At 42.5% G+C, this 19,837-nt stretch overlaps 1 protein-coding gene across 19 annotated transcripts in view; it reads right to left on the reverse strand.

The window, feature by feature from the left end:
* The window catches only part of SGMS1 (sphingomyelin synthase 1), a 297,687-nt gene that overhangs the window by 20,293 nt on the left and 257,557 nt on the right, over positions 1-19,837 (reverse strand). For all 19 annotated transcript variants that reach the window (XM_053582627.1, XM_053582640.1, XM_053582635.1 and 16 more), the window contains one exon: positions 14,753-15,605. In XM_053582627.1, coding sequence (XP_053438602.1) covers positions 14,753-15,375 — 623 coding nt within the window. In that variant the 5' untranslated portion in view covers positions 15,376-15,605. The remainder of the gene's footprint in view (positions 1-14,752; positions 15,606-19,837) is intronic.

The following is a 19,837-nucleotide window of genomic DNA, read 5'->3' on the forward strand; positions in this document are numbered from 1 at the left end:
AAGACGAGAAAAGACAAATCCTTAAGACATCTTAAATTAAAACATTGAAAGCTCACTCATATCTACTGCTTGACTTATAGTGAAAAAAGAAGTTTTGCATAGGAATTTGTCGATGTTAACAGTAAGCTTGTTAGAAGTGGTTGTTTTCAAGAATTTTCTGATCTTTGGCATGTATTTTTTTTTTCAATCTAAAACTAATCCTGTGATAGATTATGATCTTTGGCATTCAATCCTTTGAAATTAAGCTTAGAATGTCTTTAATATACAATGTTAAACAAGGATTTCCTACCATAAGCTTTAAAAAACAGAGTATAATAGTGTTTCAAAGAATTGTATGCACTTTTGGCATTCATTTCCTTAATCAAAGAATGATACACATTTAGAAGTTTGTTTTTTTTTTTGTAGAGACAGAGTCTCACTCTATGGCCCTTGGTAGAGTGCCGTGGCCTCACACAGCTCACAGCAACCTCCAACTCCTGGGCTTAAGCGATTCTCTTGCCTCAGCCTCCCGAGTAGCTGGGACTACAGGCGCCCGCCACAACGCCCGGCTATTTTTTGGTTGCAGTTTGGCCGGGGCCGGGTTTGAACCCGCCACCCTCGGTATATGGGGCCGGCGCCTTACCAACTGAGCCACAGGCGCCGCCCAGAAGTTTTTTGTTTTTTTTTTTTTTAACAGAATTCTTATTCACTGAAAGGCATAAAAGTTCAAGCTGTGTTTTTAAAAAACAAACACAGAATAAATGTTAATGAGATATTGCTAGAGACTAGCAGATGTCAACAATAAGATGAATGATACAATTTTCAAAATCACAATGGTGTTCTTCTCACATGGGACAGACCCCTCCGCCTCCTTTCCCATTCAAGGGAAGCCAGTTTCCAACTAACTCACACTTTGCAACAAGCATCCTGTCGAGACATGTATTTGGTCACAGTTGTCTCGAGCACTGGGCTCACTACCATTTTTTCTGAGAACAAAGAAATGTACTTGTTCAATTCGATTATAAGGAAATATGAATAAAAGTATTAACATTTTATAGATAATTACAGTAACCCTCCATCATTGACCACCTCCTTAAGTTGACCTAATTTTCATAGACCAGATAAGACACATGTACTTATCAGTACAGTAGGCCTGGTTCCTTACATTGACCACCTCTGATGCTAATCAGTGTGTTACAGTCCCTTGCAGGTCTGCTCACGAAAGTTCTACCGCACTGAGAGTTGCTAGAATAGTATGTTATGTCCACTAACATAATGGTGGCTTTACCAAACTTTTTAATATCCCTTTTTTTTTTCCAAAGGAAAAGGTGCTCAGAACTTGATTAACTACTACCCAGTCTTTTTAAAACAGCAAGACTATAATGTTTTTAGCATTTGGTACAATGATCTAAAATACTAAAGGGAAAATGGTGAGAGAAAGAAATTAATATACTGAAAAGTAAAAGTCAAAGACTATAACCTTCTGTTTGTTTACCACAAGTGGCCTCTATCAATAAATCTGCAGCAGGTAGACACAGATGATCCTCTCAGCACCCAGACCTGGTTGCCTAGCTCTTCCTTGAAGTGGCTGGCTTTTATAAACAAACAGGCCCTGACACATAGCAGTGGAACTGAGCAACAATTTGAAACTAAGCCTTAATAAACAACAGTGCACATGTGTCGCTCTGACACAGAATTAGGAAGGCCCAACCTTCTGGAGCAGCCGCCGAGGCCGGTGCCAATCGCAGCCCCTGCTTCGTGACTCTGGTATAGAAACACAGACATGTCACTGAGCTGTATCTTTATTTTGATGCTAGTTGCACCTTAAAACTCACCTGGTGACCTTGACCATCTCAACTAATTTTCTCCGAAATTAGCTTCCTCACCAACTTTTCCTCAAAGGAGGAAAAGTTCACTACTTTCTTGTGAATCAGAGAAATGGGATAGAAAAATAATGACTATGAAATAGTACCAAGAATAGGCACATGAATACTCACTTTTTCTTAATATAAGAAGTTAGAAAAATAAAGTAATTTGGAGCCAACTACCATACTATCTGGAGGGGGAAAAAAATAAAGTTTCTATGGGGGCATTTCCTCTGGCATGGTACTAACAACAGCAGCAACTGTTTTATCGAGATTCTCCTATGGGCCAGGCTCTGTGCCAAGTTGGCAACGCGTGACTATGATCCTTATTGTACAGATGGGAAAGCTGAGGTTCAGAGAGTTTAAGCGGAAATATGTGTTACATAAGACAAAATGTTCAGGAAATTACTGCAGATTGTATAAGAAATCCCAGTTTTGATTGCCTATGGATGAGGCAACATCCTATCACATTTTAGTTACATTTCAGAATCGACTTAACTCTGGTTTTTCCCTGGTAGTTGTTCTATGTCATATTTCATACTGAACAGAACTCTACAAAATAAAGTGCTTTGAAAACAACTTAATATTAAAGTACTAAAAAAAAATCCTTAGTACAGATATCCAAATTAAATGTATCCAGTTTTGCATTATGGTTTGCGGTCTGTGCCCTGCCAGATTTGCTCCCTCCCCATATGTTTAATAAATACCCCTCCCCATATGTTTAATAAGTCATTCTGCAAGCGAATCCATTTCTTAACGCCCTGCCTCACCTGAACTTCCACAATGACATTCTGTTGTCCCTCACCTGTTGTCTCTTACCTCCTGCTATGGTCTAAAGCCTAATCACCAGTATTAGGTCGTAAAGGCAGAGACTTCAAGTTTGGGCTTTGTGTCCTTGTAAGTAGGACCCCTGCGAGCCAGTGCACCCTTCCACCACATGAAGGTGCAGCCAGAAGGCACCACTATGAACCAGGAAATTGGCTTCACCAGATACCAATTAGCCTATGACTTGATCTTGGACTTCCATTCTCCAAAATTGTGAGGAACTAATCTCTATTCTTTATAAAATACCCAGCCTATGATATTTTACTATGGCAGCTTGAACAGACTAACGTACCTCTATCAGATCCATTTTGCATAGAGCAGCCAGAATTATTTTTTTTGAAATAGTGAAACAGTATGTCCTTCAAGGCCTTCCAATGGTTGTCAAATGTACTTTGAGAAATCCAAATCCTTTCCCAAGATGCTAAGGCCCTAGATCTGGCACCTCTCCAGCCACCCCCACCCCACCACCATTCTCTACGCTCCACCATCAGCCACAGCTGCGCTTGGTGCTCTCTGAAGATACCGTGCAAAGTCCCTCATGCCTTTGGTAGGATCTTTGTGCAGCCATCCTCTCTGCCTGTTACTGATGTTGTGTCCAGCGTCATCTCCCAGGGAGGGCGCCTGCTCTAGAGTCCCTACTCCTCCCCACCCAACCCATCTATTTTGATTTCTTCACAGCCCTCCCAGCAATGTTCCCCACCCCCACATTCCCACATTCTGTTGAAGCTAACTCCAAAGAGATTCTACAATCTGGTTTCCTCCCTTTAATTTCTTGCTACTAACCCCTGAATTCTCTGAATTGTGCCAATTGCTCCCAAGGCCCTTCAATTCCCTTCAACATGATGCCTCCTTAGTCTTCTCTTGAAATATGAACGCCACTACCCTGAACAAAAGGAGTCAGTTATCGGTCCCTAAACTCAACTGTTTCTTGCTATTGCCTGCCAATATTGCTCCCTGGCCTCCCCTAATTTCCTGTCTGCTGTAATCCTATCACGCAAGCCTTCCTGATGTCCTCAACTGGACAGAACTACTTCAGAACTACTTCAACTACTTTTCCCAATTGCTTCAGAACGTTGTTTCTATTGTGTAGTTTTAATAGGGAGACTGGAATCACCACCACCAAAAGAGGTGAAGTCTTACCCCCTTAGAGGAAGCTCTCAGGAGGAGCCGTGCTGACTTGTCTTTTAGTCCCAGGGAGACTTAAAGCGGCGCCTGTAGTGTGATGGGTGGTCCTGGCGGGAAGAAGCCAGGTCTCTGTGCTCTAGAGCTCTACTTCCTCATCCCTCTCAGAGCCCTTTCCTACTTCTTCCTACAGATGTTTGTCCTTTAAAACACTCTCATCCAGGGCGGCGCCTGTGGCTCAGTGAGTAGGGCACCGGCCCCATATGCCGAGGGTGGCGGGTTCAAACCCAGCCCCGGCCAAACTGCAACAATAAAATAGCCGGGCGTTGTGGCGGGCGCCTGTAGTCCCAGCTGCTCGGGAGGTTGAGGCAGGAGAATCGCGTAAGCCCAGGAGTTGGAGGTTGCTGTCAGCCGTGTGACGCCACGGCACTCTACCCAAGGGCGGTACAGTGAGACTCTGTCTCTACAAAAAAAAAAAAAAAAAAAAAAAAAAAAAAAACCACTCTCATCCATCTGCAGGAATAATCTCACTGTCCCTTCACTCTGCATCCTTCCTGTATTCACGTTTTCATTTAAAATGGAGCAGAGACCACTCCATTTGTCCAACTAGGACAGACACCCCCTGGTGACTGGGCACTGTGAGTTGGTGTCCCTCCCACCCTCTCCTTGTTGACCTGGAGGGCTCTCCCCCATCACCGCTTCAGGCCGCTTAAATGGCCACTGTGCCAAAACCCAGGTCTCACGACTTTGAATTAGCTGTTCCTCTCATTACTGAAATTGTCAAGTTTAGAAAAATTTTTTTTTTCTTTTTTTAGGCCCTATGTAAAAAACTGCAAGATAATGCAATAGTTAAGGTTCAGGAAATGATCCCAACTTGTTTGAGGAATTTACAAAGAAGAGACCACATTATAAAACTGCCCCTGCTCTACCTGCCTTTTGAAAAAATATTATTTCCATGGGCGGCGCCTGTGGCTCAGTGAGTAGGGCGCCGGCCCCATATGCCGAGGGTGGCGGGTTCAAACCCAGCCCCGGCCAAACTGCAACAAAAAAAAAGCCGGGCATTGTGGCGGGTGCCTGTAGTCCCAGCTCCTCGGGAGGCTGAGGCAAGAGAATCGTGTAGGCCCAAGAGTTAGAGGTTGCTGTGAGCTGTGACGCCACGGCACTCTACCCGAGGGTGGTACAGTGAGACTCTGTCTCTACAAAAAAAAAAAAAAAAAAAAAAAAAAAAAAAAAGAAAAAATATTATTTCCTGATTATGTACAGATTATAACGGAAGAAAAAAAATGTTGCCCTATTAAGATATGAAAGAAAACTTCAATACAACCCGCTTGAGATAGTTACTAAGAATTAAAATCAAAAATCCTCCAGAAACTGCTATATAAAACTGTGCAATGCCTAACAATTGCAATCAATGTAACCTGGCTTATTGTACCCTCAATGAATCCCCAACAATAAAAAAAAAAAAAAAAAAAAAAAAAAAAAAAAGAAAAAATATTATTTCCTGATTATGTACAGATTATAACGGAAGAAAAAAAATGTTGCCCTATTAAGATATGAAAGAAAACTTCAATACAACCCGCTTGAGATAGTTACTAAGAATTAAAATCAAAAATCCTCCAGAAACTGCTATATAAAACTGTGCAATGCCTAACAATTGCAATCAATGTAACCTGGCTTATTGTACCCTCAATGAATCCCCAACAATAAAAAAAAAAAAAACAGTTCAAACAAAAAGAATAACATTTCTCAGTTGCCATTTTAGGCTATCAACAAAGATAATATATGTGCACAATAGCTCTGATGGCCGTTCCAGAAAGAGAGCTGCAAAATTGCTTTGAAGGGTGGACTAGACCCTGGCATCTGGTCATGGCTTCCCAAGGGTGCCTGTGATATTCAGCAATGAGGTGCGCAGCGCTTTTCCTAGGACAAGTTCACGAACTTAACTGTCCAACCTCATACATGGACATGTACCTATGTAATTATTGTATCTGAGTATACAGAACACAATTATGTATATGCACATAGTACAAATGAGCACACATACACCTAGATCTCTCCTCGTTCCTTCTCCTTATCAAAACTTCCTCACATTCTCAGGGGCTTGTTCAGTCACAGCTAGTGAAACTGAACAACTCATGTTCACTCTTGGGCTAAGATTAGCCTCGCATCACTGTCATTTTATAGAGGGTTTCTAAAAACAAAATAAACACATACATCACTAGTAGTGGCTAACATTTATTGAATTCTAAGCATAGTAACTAGCATACTGCAACACTTGATAAATGTTAGCAGCTATTATTATTGATTTATTCTCATAACAAATACATAGGTGCTAGGCATTGTTCCAGCACTGAACAAAAAGCCTGCCTTGAGGTAGATAATTAAGTAAATAAATAAAATATAGAGCACATTAGATAATAAAGGGCAAAGGTAAATGAAGTGTCACCGGGAAAAGGGAGGTGACAATTTAAGGCTAAGTTAGTCAGAGCAAGTCTAGCTGTAAGAGTCAGAAGGGAGCATGTGCTGCTGTCTGCTGATAACCAGGGGGGTCAGGAAGCAGGGAGCAGAGTGCACATGGTAGTGAGGTCTGGAAGGGCCTCCTTGGTCACCATGAGGACACGGGCTTTGCCAGTCTATGAGGTGGGAGAAGAGTGATGTATGCTGACTCTGTCACCAAATTTATGCTGACTGACCCTTTCACCAAATCGCATGAGGGAAGCAAAAATACATAGTAATCCAGGTGAGAGATGACAGTGGTTCAAAATTTAGGGCAGTAGTAGAGTGGTGAGAAGGGTCTGATTTATAGAATGACCAGAGGTGGGGTACAAGAAAAAAGAGAAGAGGAGAGAGTGGGAAAAGTAGAGGCCTACGAAAGGCTAGGAGAGCCACATGATCTACTAAGGGAAGGGGCCCAGGAAGGTCCCCAGGAGAGGATCTCAGGCCTAGACACACAGGCCTGGCTCAGAATCAAAGGGAAGAGAGAAAAACTGCTAGGAATAAAAAGGAAAAAATAAGGCTGGGCAGCCCTGGTCAGTGGTCTTTGGTGAAGCAACATGATTGATGTTGGTGGCAAAGGGAATGTCCCAGGCTGGTGGTGAGTAGGGCCCACACCATCCCTGGGAGGGTCCAGGACAGTAGTCAGCAAGGACAGAGCTAAGTACATTTTCTACAACCTATAGGGAAAAGACGTGACAACTATCAGGGTTGGCGGGTCCATTCTGGAGCACACACATCTCCCAGATGGAACAACACATAAACATTATTAGAAAACTGACCTGAGCCAGGCACGGTGGCTCACGCCTAGCACTCTGGGAGGCCGAGATGGGTGGATTGCTTGAGCTCAGGAATTTGAGACCAAGAGTGAGACCCTGTCTCTAAAAATAGCTGGGCATTGTGGTGGGCACCTGTAGTCCCAGCTACTTGGGAGGCTGAGGCAGGAAGATCAGGATCAGTTGAGCGAAAGTTTGAGGATGCTGTGAGCTATGACACCACAACACTCTAACGAGAGTGACTGAGACTCTGTATCAAAATAAAGGAAAACAAACAAAAAAACCCAGACCTGATTTATTTTACTCTGTCTCATGCACATGGATTCTATACCACTGTATCTGCTAAGAAAATATGACAGGTACCTACTATACTTGGAAATTTCTGGACTGCATTTATAGTGAAGAGCCTTCAGTCCCCAAAATACGCTACTGTGGTACAGTGGGCAAATCAATAGCTTCACCGAATCTCAGTTATTGTCGCTGAGAGAGGAGACTAATACCATTTATTTCAAGGGTTGAGTGAATCAATGACAATCACATAGACAGTTCTTGTTGCTCAAAACTCAGCTGGCTGGGCATCACTGTGATAATTTTTCACAACGCGGATGAAGAACAACAGAATAAAACAGACTCTGAGTAAGCACGTAATTGATGTGGCTGCATGTGTGGCAGGGGTGGATAGAGACCATCCTTGAGATCTTACCTCGCTTTATCACTGGAGAGAAAAATGACACCTTACAGACAATTAAATAATGGGAGAGGTGTTGAAAGAAGCTGCAGCAACATGAGGGAATTCTGTCCTGTTGACTTTTATACACAAATGGAGTTCAGATAAAATCCTTTCAAAAACTGAGATGTCTCTGTGTGACCAAACATCCCTCTGAGTAGAACTGCTTTGCTAGCACAGTCTCCAACAATTCTAGGTGGTAAGTGACTGAACATAAAGATGTTCTGAAGTTCCATCAGAGACTACCTTTGTGGTCTATGGCATCAGGTTCATTTATAATAAAATGAGATGAACTTAAGAAAGGTTCTTCTGGAACTCAGACGTGATTCATATCAAATGCTCTGTATCAAGGGCTTTTCAGAACTTTGCTTACTCACTACTATCAAAGACCAAAAAAAAGGAAAAAAAAATGTTGACAGCATAGTGTGGTCATGAACCACATATACTTGGGGAACAAAAGATAGAGTATTTTGATCCAATCAACTTAGTATACAAAGAAACACTGAAGGATGGAATTACAATAGAGTACAATGATAGATGTTAATGGAGAGTCTAATCCATTGAATAAAACACAAACTAAAACTAACCCAATTAGTATCTGACAGAGTAGCTGCCAATCAGCACAAAGGTGTAATTTTTGGATATTATATTCCATTCACAAAAGAGTGGTGAATGGTATGGATAAACTTTCTTATACTGTAGATACCCACCTAATAATTAAGGCCACCAAAACCATAGCCTTTATCAAGGGTTAAAATATAAAATAAGTCTTCCCAAAGTGATCTCAGAACTTAAGATATATCATGCTAGTAAACATCTAAAAATCCATCCCAGTCCTCTCAGAGGCCCGAGTCCCAGAAAAGCCAAGCTGAACACTACACCTGGTCCTTCCTGCAGCGTCCACAAGGCTCCTAGAATCAGTTCTAACAGGGACTCCATGACATGTCCTAGGCAAGGCCTGTAGTCACCACTTCCCTTTCCCCAGTTCCTTCCCTTTCCACACTGAACCTCCTCACTGTCCATTTCACCTGTCTCTCTATAAATCTACACAGCTCTTCAAGCTAAAATACTCTATCCCATCTCTCAAATATATATACCACTAAGCTCTCTCAATTCCAGCTCACATCCCAATTGCCCAATGGCCCAAATCTTTTCCCTACCAGTGGACCAATATATCCTGAAATATTTAATCTACCCTTACACAAGCTGCCCCTCCCTAACCCAACTGACTTAGACTACTTCTAGGCAAACGTCTAGCCCCAAAGAGGCTTTGGTAGAAAACACCCGTCAAACATACATGTAACTTGACTTTTCTCAGAAATAAAATATAGTCAAACAAAGTTGTATGATTCCCCAAATTACTAAATGTTATTTTGCCATTAGATTGCAAATGTAAATCAGGAATTCACAGAGAGAGACCCAAAAACCCTGTAATGAGAGCGATGCTGCAACAGAAGCTATACAGTCTACTATACTGGACACGCAGCTCTAAATGTAATGGGAGCCATGGCTTCTAGAAGGATCAGACCTTCCCACCACCAGCACAAACTTTATTCATTGAACAAACTTTGCTGAGTCTAAGTCATGACCATCTTCTACCTGCACTACTGCCCCAGCGCCCTAACCAGGGCCCCTTGCTTCAACTCTTGCTTCCCTGAGTCTCTCTCTACGTTGCGGCCACAATCACTCTTATAATTTGTTCATTCCACTCTCCCCTACTGGGAATAAAACCCAAACTCTCAATCCACAGCCCCGACCTCTCTGATCTCCCAAACCAAGGCTCTCTCCTCTCTCCAGCTCACTCGGCCATCTGGTCCCTTGACTTTCTTTTTTTTTTTTGAGACAGAGTCTCACTATATCACCCTTGGTAGAGTGCTGTGGTGTCACAGCTCACAGCAACCTCAAACTCTTGGGCTTAAATGCTTCTCTTGCCTCAGCCTCCCAAGTAGCTGGGACCATAGGCGCCTGTCACCAACTCCAGGCTATTTTCTTTTTTGTGGTTGTCATTGCTATTTGACAGGTCCAAGCCTGAACCCACCACCCAGTATATGTGGCCAGGGCCTTAGCTGCTGAGCTACAGGCACCATTCTCAATTAAGCCTCAGAAGGCTGCACTTGCTCTGTCTCTTTTGGTGAAAGAACTGGTCTTCTCAAAACACCTGCCTGTAATCTCCCTCATTTAACTCAGGGGTCTGCTCAACTGTCATCTCATCAGAGGCCTTCCCCAATCGTTTGATCTAACAATACCACCCCGCCCCACTATCTCCAACACTCCCTAGCGCTTTACACTGCTTTGTTTTTCTCCATTTCTTTCATACTAGCTGACATACATTTATTTGTTTACTGCCTGCCTTAACTTGGCCAAATATAAACCTCATGAGAGCGTCAAGGTCCTCTGCTCACGGCAGCCCCCCCAGGGCCTGCGAGTGCTTGGCACAGAGTAGGTTGCTCAGTGAGTGAGTGGAGTGAATGAATAAATGGATTTTTAAATGAGCACTTTCTATGTGCCAGGCTCTGTGCCATATGTAAGGAAGGTAAGGATGAACAGGATAGATGAACAGGATCTAGTTTTTTCCCTGAAGGAACCTAAAATCAAAGGAGATCCATATCCAGCTAATAGAGAGGAAGGTGAAATGAGCTTACAGTGTTGGAGGAGAACTGTGGGGTAGCCAGAGACAGGGCAGGACAGGTGGGAACTGGACTGGGAAGGACCTTGGGCTAATGAGCCGCTTCTCTCTGTGAGCACCACCCTGGAGCACTACGAAGAGAGGGAAAGAGGAAATGTATCTGATTTAAAATCAGAACTGGCAGAATTAGAAGGGACAGAATTTAGTGACTAGAGGGGTTACAGGAACTGAGAAGTTCCTGGTTTCTAAGAAACGCCACTGGCCAGACAGGCGGAAAAACAAGGTGGAGGATGAAGAGAAATCTAATTTTAGACAAACCGAGTCTGAGGTACCTACGATCCTCATACTAAGTCATAATGATTTCTCTGGTGACTCAGAAACTCTACAGTCCTCTTCCCTGGCTTTCTCTGGCAGGTGTTTATACTGTCCCAGGCGAGCTGAGCCACACGTATCAGACGTAGGTGCCACCGGGTTAGCCATGATTTAGCCATGCATGGATAGTCCTGAAGTCTTCAGGCCCGATCAGATCTGTAAGTTTAATATATTCTTTATCATGCTTTCTTAAAACAAGGGATACCTGTTTTGCAGTGAAGTCTGACACAAAGGCAGAGATTTCCCAGGAATTTTTCCTAGTCAATGGCTTGAAAGTCCAACTCTAAACAGGGAGACAACATTATTTAAAATTTTAAAAACCAATCAAAGTTCTCAAGGACAGGCATTATTGTTGCTTTCCACTCCAAAATGTCATGGAAATCCCACGTGGATGTATGGAGGGGGAGATGGTAAGAATGAAAGGAGGGGCAAAGGAAATTCAGGTACAAAGCCTCAAAACCCATGTTTAGCTGTAAAGAACAATTATATACAACACACTGGATGCATTCTGGGAGGCCAAAGTGGGAGGACTGCTTGAGGCCAAACCCAGTTTAAGACCACCCTGCCTTAAATGTCACGGTGTCACAGCTTCAACATCAAGGTTTTCTAACACTTGCAACACTGGTTAAATGTGTGTTGTTAGGGAACACTGGCCAAATCCCAGTGATTTCCTTGCTCAGTTAGTAGGTCATCCTTGACAGTGTCAAACCCTGATTCTTCTCTAAAAAAGCAGAAGAGGCTGAAATAAGGGGGAATAGGCTAATTTTTCTTACTGGCTCCAGGACTCTTAAAATCAAAGAAAAATGCCCTGTTGGAAACTACTGTCCAAACAGGCTTTATTCTGAGGATTTGTGTAAAATGGGGTCCTTGGTGGCAAAACTCCTGGTGAAGCTGGAGAAAGGTCAAGAACTCTGAACAGTCAAATGCAAAAAGGAGTGATTAACTCTGTTCATTAGAATATCCCACAGCCAGAAGGAGTCATTTCCCTAAAATGCCAGATAAATACATGACTATGCTGCAATCACCAACTGACTACAAACCAGGGGTCTCTCTGACACTCCAGAAGATTTCCTCTTCTTTACGAGAGCCAGGGAGAGGCAGGTCACCCACACTCACCTCCTGACATGTCATCCACATCCTTCTTCCCACCTCTTCCATGCCCGCTGGGCCCCAGGCACTGAAGAGGTCACAAGCGGGGAGATGGGAAGCCAGGGACATGCCCAGGAGAGAGACGGGGAGGGAGGATGCTTAGGGCTGTCTTAACAACAGTCTGATCAGTCTGCTTCCACTTCCTACATTTCTATCCACCACAGCTGGAAACCAGAGAGAGGACTTTAAAGGATCCTCGACTGGATGCATTCTGGACAAAAACACTCCAAAGCTAATAAAATTCAAACATAACTAGTGCATCCAATAATATCAGAATCAAGTTGAACACAGAGAGGCACAGGACAACGACAGTCATCTAGACTGAGAGGCCCTTATTTTATCTGTGCTAAGAACAACGCTGCTGTGATTTTGGGATCCGCCCACACGACCCTACATGTTAGGGCTCAGCTGGAGCTAGACCTCAGGCTGCCTGCGCGCTAATACTGGGTTAATTTTGTCCAAGACACAATCGATTGCTCTACTGCTGCTGAATAATTGGCTCTAGTATTAACAATAAGGACCAGGAAAACAAAAGTTAGAAAGTTTAAAGATAAACAAGTTTGAAGCAAATTCTCTGCTAGGAAAAACAAAAATAAACATCAAAAAATTAGTCCTGGGCAGTGCCTGTGGCTCAGTGGGTAGAGCGCCAGCCCCATATACAGAGGGTGGTGGGTTCAATCCCGGCCCTGGCCAAAAAGGAACAAAAAATAGCCGGGTGCTGTGGCAGGCGCCTGTAGTCCCAGCTACTTGGGAGGCTGAGGCAAGAGAATCGCCTAAGCTCAAGAGCTGGAGGTTGCTGTGAGATGTGACGCCACAGCACTCCACCAAGGGAGATAAGGTGAGACTCTGTCTCTTAAAAAAAAAAAAAAAAAAATTTAGTCCTATAGTTAGGACATTTTCTTAGAACAAGAATAAAATTACTTAAAAGTAACAGGTCTGTGAAATATTTGAACTTATACAATTTATGACTTAACCAGAATTATATTCTGGGGCAGTAAATTATTTGCTTGCATTTAAGAATTTTAATGAAAAACCAGAACATGAACTCACAAAAACAAAACAACAAACATCAGGAGAAAACTAGAAAGCATAATTTTAATTGACCTTGCCTTTGTAAAGGTAAAGTACTGACATTTTTTTTCCCAATCAGTTTTTAGAAAAAAGTTTTAAAGTCAAAAAGATAGGCTGGGTGCAGGTGGCTCACGCCCGTAATCCTAGCACTTTGGGAGGCCAAAGTGGGAGGACTGCTTGAGGCCAAACCCAGTTTAAGACCACCCTGCGCAAGAATGAGACCCATTTTCTACCAAAAATAGAAAAATTAGCCAGGCATGGTGGCAGATGCCTGTGGTCCCCATTGTTCAGGAGACTGAGACAGGACTGCTTGATTGAGCCCAGGAGTTGGCGGCTGCAGTGAACTATGATGATGCCACTGTACTCTATCTTGCCTGGACAACAAGCATGCTGTCTCAAAGCATACCAATCAAACAACCAACAAAAAAACCCCACAGCCAAAAAGTCAAAAACGGGACTAAAATTTGGCTGGCAGCTGAAAAAAAAAAATCAATGTATTTAATAAATTGTTATCATTTCTTATTTATAAAGCTTATTTCCATCTAGTTAGCCTCTTAAAGCTAAAGCAACAAAAAAAAGGTCTTCCACCAAATCAAATGCAGCCCAGACCATCAATTCCATTTCAAATTTAGCTTAAATCCTAAGATTAAGTGACTTTCTTTACCTTAGTTAAGACAGTCCTTCCCTGGAAATGAGTTAGGAACTACTTTCATTTCCAATGGCAAATAACAATTTATAAGGTTTAAAAAAAAAACCAAAACAACCCACAGTCCTTATAAAACATAACAGGAAAAAACTCATCATTTCTGTCCAAGAAAGTTCCACATGAACTCTCATTCTACATTTTGATTTCTTGATTTAAGATGATTTCCTTTATATTCAACCACACTGTGGTCATGAAACACAGTCCACCTCAGATAAACTCAGCTCCTTAACAAACCCTTTTCCAACCTCCATTTGTGGAAGCAAAAAGATGTTTCACAGTAGAGAGAATCAGACACCAATGATAGGGCAACGTAGGTGTTTACTGGCCACAGGTAACCTGAGCGGACAGCCTGCTTGGGGAGTTCCATGCTGAGTTTCGAGGTTGGGATGCGAAAGCCACTTTGGATCCCCCTGAAACTAAATGCCAGTTGCCTACTTAAGGCCCCAGGAAACCTGAATGACAGAGCCACATACTGCTTTAAGTGTCACATCTAGAAGGTAGGAATTCATTCATGTTTATCCTACCCCACCTACCCTGAAGGCATCCTTCCTCCACCCCAAGCCATTCTGAATTTTATGTGTGAAACATCTTTAAGTACGTATTGCTAAGGTTCCAGATGTCTGACTCTGTGTGGGAAAAGCCATGTGGCAAGTCAGTGCTGAGACCAGCTGTCAACAATTTATTTAATAGGTTAATAAACCAACCCAAATTAGGTATTTTATCTGTTGCTCAGTAGCCTGTACTCTGAACACGTTTGAAGAGTTCCCTCCTTGTTAAGTGAAAACAAAACATCATCTCTAACATTCTTTCCAGTTCCTCATTTTCTCTGAATCTCGTACCAAATAAGCAACAAACACAGCATTTTCTTAAAGCTGCCAGAGTGAGTTAGTTGAACAGGGCACGTGGTTAAAAAAGAAACAAACAAAAAAATTAATATGTGTTGATTCCAACTACTTGGTAAATGTCATTTCTAAATAATAATTGGATGTCCACAGTGCAAACCCCACCATCACGGAATCTTACAGCTTTTACTTTACTTACTTGTATTTTAAGAGCAGCCACTGAATTAACCAGAGTCCTACAAGGATCATGCCGTTAATTTCACAAATAGAAAAGGCCCACTGCACCCGGTTAAAATGGTCAAAAAACGTGTCCGGTAGTGGAGGCTGCACCTCCTTAGGAGGTACTCGTTCGTGGACGACCGAGATCATCACTGTGGTGAGGACAAAACAGCAAAGTGCATAGAGAAAGGCCAGGAAAGTCTTGCCCCACTCCATGGGGTACTGCGAGCGCTCAGGCTCTGGCATGGGGATCTTGATCATCTCCTTCCTGTATCCATTTGGCATTCCGTTGGGTTTCATCTTGATGGTGAAGCTGCCGTGGGGCGTGGGGACGTCTGTGCCAATGCCGAGGTGCCCGTTGGCGTGGCCGTTCTTGTGTGCTTCCATGTGGTGCTCCATTTTCAGCGTCTCTATCATGTCCAGGAGCCGCTGCCCGTTGTCAGAAGAGACTCTGCACAAGGGGGGTTTTGTGAAATCTTCTTGGGTCAGGTTGATCAAGTCCCGGCCTGTGAAATGTTCCAGAGGTTCACAGTATTCTGGCATAGCATTCTCCAGCAGCCAGTCTGCCACCTTCTTGGGTGACCAATACACCACCTCCTTCATGGTATTGGCAGACAACAGGCAGGCCCAGCTCACGCTCAGCAGGTCAGCAATCACCGTTCCTACAGGGCAGGACACCGTCCTGCCATGGCTCACTCATCCTTTCAGGCCTCATGAGCAGAGATTTGTTTGGCAAGAAGGTCAGGAAAGTTTTTAAACACCTCATGTAGCTATCCAGGGTTCCTGAGTGCCCGAACATTAATTCACCTCATTTTTGAACGGGATTCTTCCTTCTGTGGAGATAAGAGAAAAGTTCAGGATATTGGGACTTCCAAAGCCCTCAAAATGCAAAGCTATACACAAGGAAATGGAAAACAGGTTACTGGTAAACTCTGTGGTTTCCAAATGTATATTAATGGATAAGTTGAAGGGAACACGTTTTATAGGATTGCCAATGGTGTATTTTCTAAGAAATAATTTGGACATTGGACTTTGGACATTGCCTAATACAGACCAGTGATTCTCCTTGTCCTTACAGGCTTCCTAAGAGAATTTGAAAGAATATGGTAAATTTGTTTAATCTACCATTCTATCTGGTTAAGAATATTTAAAAATGTACGTAACATACAGCAACTTAAAAGATAGCATAGAAGAAAATCACAGGAATGCTGCGCTTCAAGTGATCCTCCTATATATTACCAAAAAATCAGTGAGTCCCCTTTTCCAAAACGTATGAAGGAGTTATAAATGCAGCTGCCTGGGTGAAAGCACAGGTGGAGTGAAGGCCAAGTTCCTTCACTATTCCAAGCCTCCAGGGGACTCTATGGAAGTTTGGAAATGAAGAATCTGATCAAATTTCTTCATTTGCAAGTGAGGAATCTGAGATTTAAAAAGGTCAAAGAACTTGCTCATGGCCAAATAACCTGTTTCTGAGTCCCAGTTCAGCATATTTTTAAATTAAAATATGTGACAATAACTAAAAGGCATATTGGTAAAGAAGATTCTAAGGCAGGATTCAAAATTTTATAAATGTAATATAAAAATATATAAACAGTATATATATTATAACTATAATTATGGCTAACAAGTACAGGGTTGAGCATCTCTCGTTCAAAAATCCAAAATCCAATGCTCTGTATCCAAAACGTTCTGTGCCCCAACATGACACTCAAAGAAAATGCTCATTGTAGCATTTAGGAGTTCAGATTTTTGGATTGGGGATGCTCCACTGAATGAATTCTGCAAATATTCTAAAATCCAAGAAAACAGAATCTGAAACACTCTGTGTCCAAAGCATTTCCCATAAGGAATATTCAACCTGTATTAACATCGCTTAAAATAACTGGAAAGAAATATATCACATATTAACTGAAGTTATACTTGATGATGGTTCTGGGAGTATTTTCTATTTTTCTTTAAAAGGCACATATTAATTTTATAATGAGCATTTAAAATAAAAAGTTAAAGACAAAAGACCTAATGTTTTAACAAAGTATCACAGTTAAGGAAGTACGGCCTTTGGCAGAAAGAGCGCACTGTTCACTCTTGCCCATGCACACACAACCTACAACATGAGCTTCAGCTTACTCACCTATAAAATGGGAGTGTGATAATGAGATATTTCTCTCATAGGTTGGTATGAGTATTTAAGTAAGAAACCAGATGGGAAAGTTAATGAAATACAACCTAGCTTTAAAAGTGATTTTTAAAGGGGTCTCTCTTGGTGTCTATAGCCTTTTCTTCCCCATCTCAAACTGTTTATCACCTCTAATAGCCACTGTCCACTACATCTCTCCAGTAAAAAGCGCCTTGTCTACCAGTAGGCTAACTCTTTTCTCAAATGATAAATATTGTGTTAATTACAAAGTGCTTGCACAGAGCTGGAGGTTTAAGAGCTGAAAACTACTGATGACACTGTTTTCCAAAGCATGTTTCTGTAGAATAACAATCTTACAAAATGTTCCATGCTTTAAAAAAAGAAAGAAAACTCTAGGCAAATAAGTCTAGAAAGTGCATACTGTGACAGCTTCCTGGGGACAGCAGGACACATTAGTATGTTAAAAGCTTGAGAAAATCTTCCAGTAAAGAAACTATCACCAGGATTTCTCAAATAGACTTCATCAGGCTATCCTACTCCCTGCCCTTTTTTCTATTGGAATCATCTCCAGTGAACCCCAAAATCTGTCCCTGGAATGAGAATGGTCCATTCCCAAATTTCTAGTCTAGATAATAACCAATTGAATAGCAGTAATAGCTTTAAAAGATATTCCAGACCAATAAGGCATCCCCTGTACTGAGTGTCCATGGTTCTGTACACCTGCACCTTCGCTATCACAGCCTGTCTGTCTATATCACCACCCCTAAAGTCTATAAATAAGAAAGAGCTACAACTGCAGAAGGTGCTCACTCAGTGGCTGCTCAGTCGCTTCAAAACTATGTGGATCACTATGAAAGTTCTGAGACAGACTGTGTTATGTCCATTATTTCACTTCCAAGAAACACAGTCAACAGCATTCTGTCTGATTCATCTGCCCAAGTTTCAACTAGCTAGGTATATGGGTGTTGTGGGAAGGGTTTCATCTGTTTCCATCCATGTGGATTTTACATTCTTTGGTTTTTGGTTATCTCAAAAGTTTCATAAAAACCCACATACTATTCACATCTTGTAACATGTGCGTGGTTTAATGGAATACAAAAGTACTGAAAATGTCAGTGATATTGAAAAATGCTTTAAAACAATTTGGATGGGCAAGAAGAAAAAGACAGGTGTCCTCTAGAAAGAAATAGAAAACAAAAGCGAATCTCAGACCACATAACAGCCACTACAGGGGAATTTCAGTTGCCACCAGCGCTGCCCAGAGAGTGCTGAGAAGACACGCAGGCCAAATGGGAGTTCTGACAGGAGGTCGTCCAGGAAAAGGGATCTCCTTGGCGTTGGACCCAGGGATTCTCTTCAAACACTCCTCAGCAGAAGCAGGACAACAGCCAAGGGACCCCTCCACATTTTGAAGTGGTTAAAAGAACTCTGAAGAAAAATCCTCAGTGGAGCGTTCAGCCCCAAGGGAAACGACCAAGGCTTTACACCCAAGTTCTCCACTTTCCCCCTTGGCCAGTGCAGGAAGCTGGCCAGGACGGGAAACCCCCTCAGAACCACAGAGACAGACCAAGACCAAAGTGTTATTTCACTTCTCTCTGATGGGAGGAACAGATTTTCTCCTCTGAAGAGAGAATAAACCTTAAAGTAGGAAAAATAAATCAAATGGTAGGAGACAATTTAATATAGGGCCACGAAGCCACTACCTGGTGCTGCAGCACGGTAGGCAGCCACGTAAGCCAAGAGCACTCCCAAAGTGAGCCAAATGGGGAGTTTCCGAGAGCCAGAGAACTGACAGCTGGCAAGACAACTAATAGCTCCCAGTAGTTAACTGGGACAAAAAGAAATCATCCCCTCCTCAAGAGAACCTCTGTTTGTCCCTCCAACTTGGAATTCCCACCCCCCCCCCCCCCACCCCCCAGTCCTCCTTAAGTCCAGAGTCTTCCCTTAGCCGTTACGGTCCTTCTCTACAAAGCCCCACCTGGCCACTCTACTTCACAGTTCTTTGGATTTCTGCCTGAATTCCTACACCATGAATGCCCGTGACACACAATATAATTTAACACTCTTGTGGGCATGTGTAGGAAGGGCATTAGCTGTGAGTCGAGAAGCCTGCCTCTGAGATCCAACTCAGCTACTTCCCTTCTTGACAAAGTTCTTTAACCTCGCTAAGCCTCAGTTTTCTTTGGAAAATGGGATCAAAGACAAGCATCCCTGTCTCCACACAGGCTCCTGCTATTAAGATACAATTACGTAAAAAGAATACAAGCTATTAATTATTCCAACTACATACATCCTGATCTTTTTGTAATGTCCTATACTTCTTTGCTAATGCCCAACTGGACCCACAATGGCATTTCATAAATACCTAGTGAAGCTGCCAAGTTCAAACAACCCTTTTAAAGCCCTATCATTCTGACACACATGAGTAAAGACAGCCTTCCAAATTTCATGAGTAAATAAACCTTTATTTCTCAAACAAGTTTCGAAGTTTGAAAATAAAGGCCCGTGGCTCGGCACCTGCAGCACAGTGGTTATGGTGCCAGCCACATACACTGAGGCTGGCGGGTTCAAACCTGGCCCGGGCCAGCTAAATAACAATGACAACTGTAATAAAAAATAGCTGGGCATTGTGGTGGGGGCCTGTGGTCCCAGCTACTCGGGAGGCTGAGGCAAGAGAATCGTTTAAGCCCAGGAGTTGGAGGTTGCTGTGAGCTGTGATGCCACAGTACTCTAGTGAGGGCAACATGGTGAGACTCTGTCTCAAAAAGTAAAAAAGAAAAGAAAAGAAGGCTTTTTTTTTTTTGAAAACAAACATGCATGCTGTTTTGCTACAGCTGATGCTGAAGCTGTACAAATGGGGAAAAAGCTAATTGCTATGAAAGTGAACTGCTAGACTTCTACTCAGCATTCAAAGACCACTGCTAAAAG

This window comes from Nycticebus coucang, chromosome 3, assembly GCF_027406575.1.
Source record: "Nycticebus coucang isolate mNycCou1 chromosome 3, mNycCou1.pri, whole genome shotgun sequence".
NCBI classification, from domain to species: domain Eukaryota; kingdom Metazoa; phylum Chordata; class Mammalia; order Primates; family Lorisidae; genus Nycticebus; species Nycticebus coucang.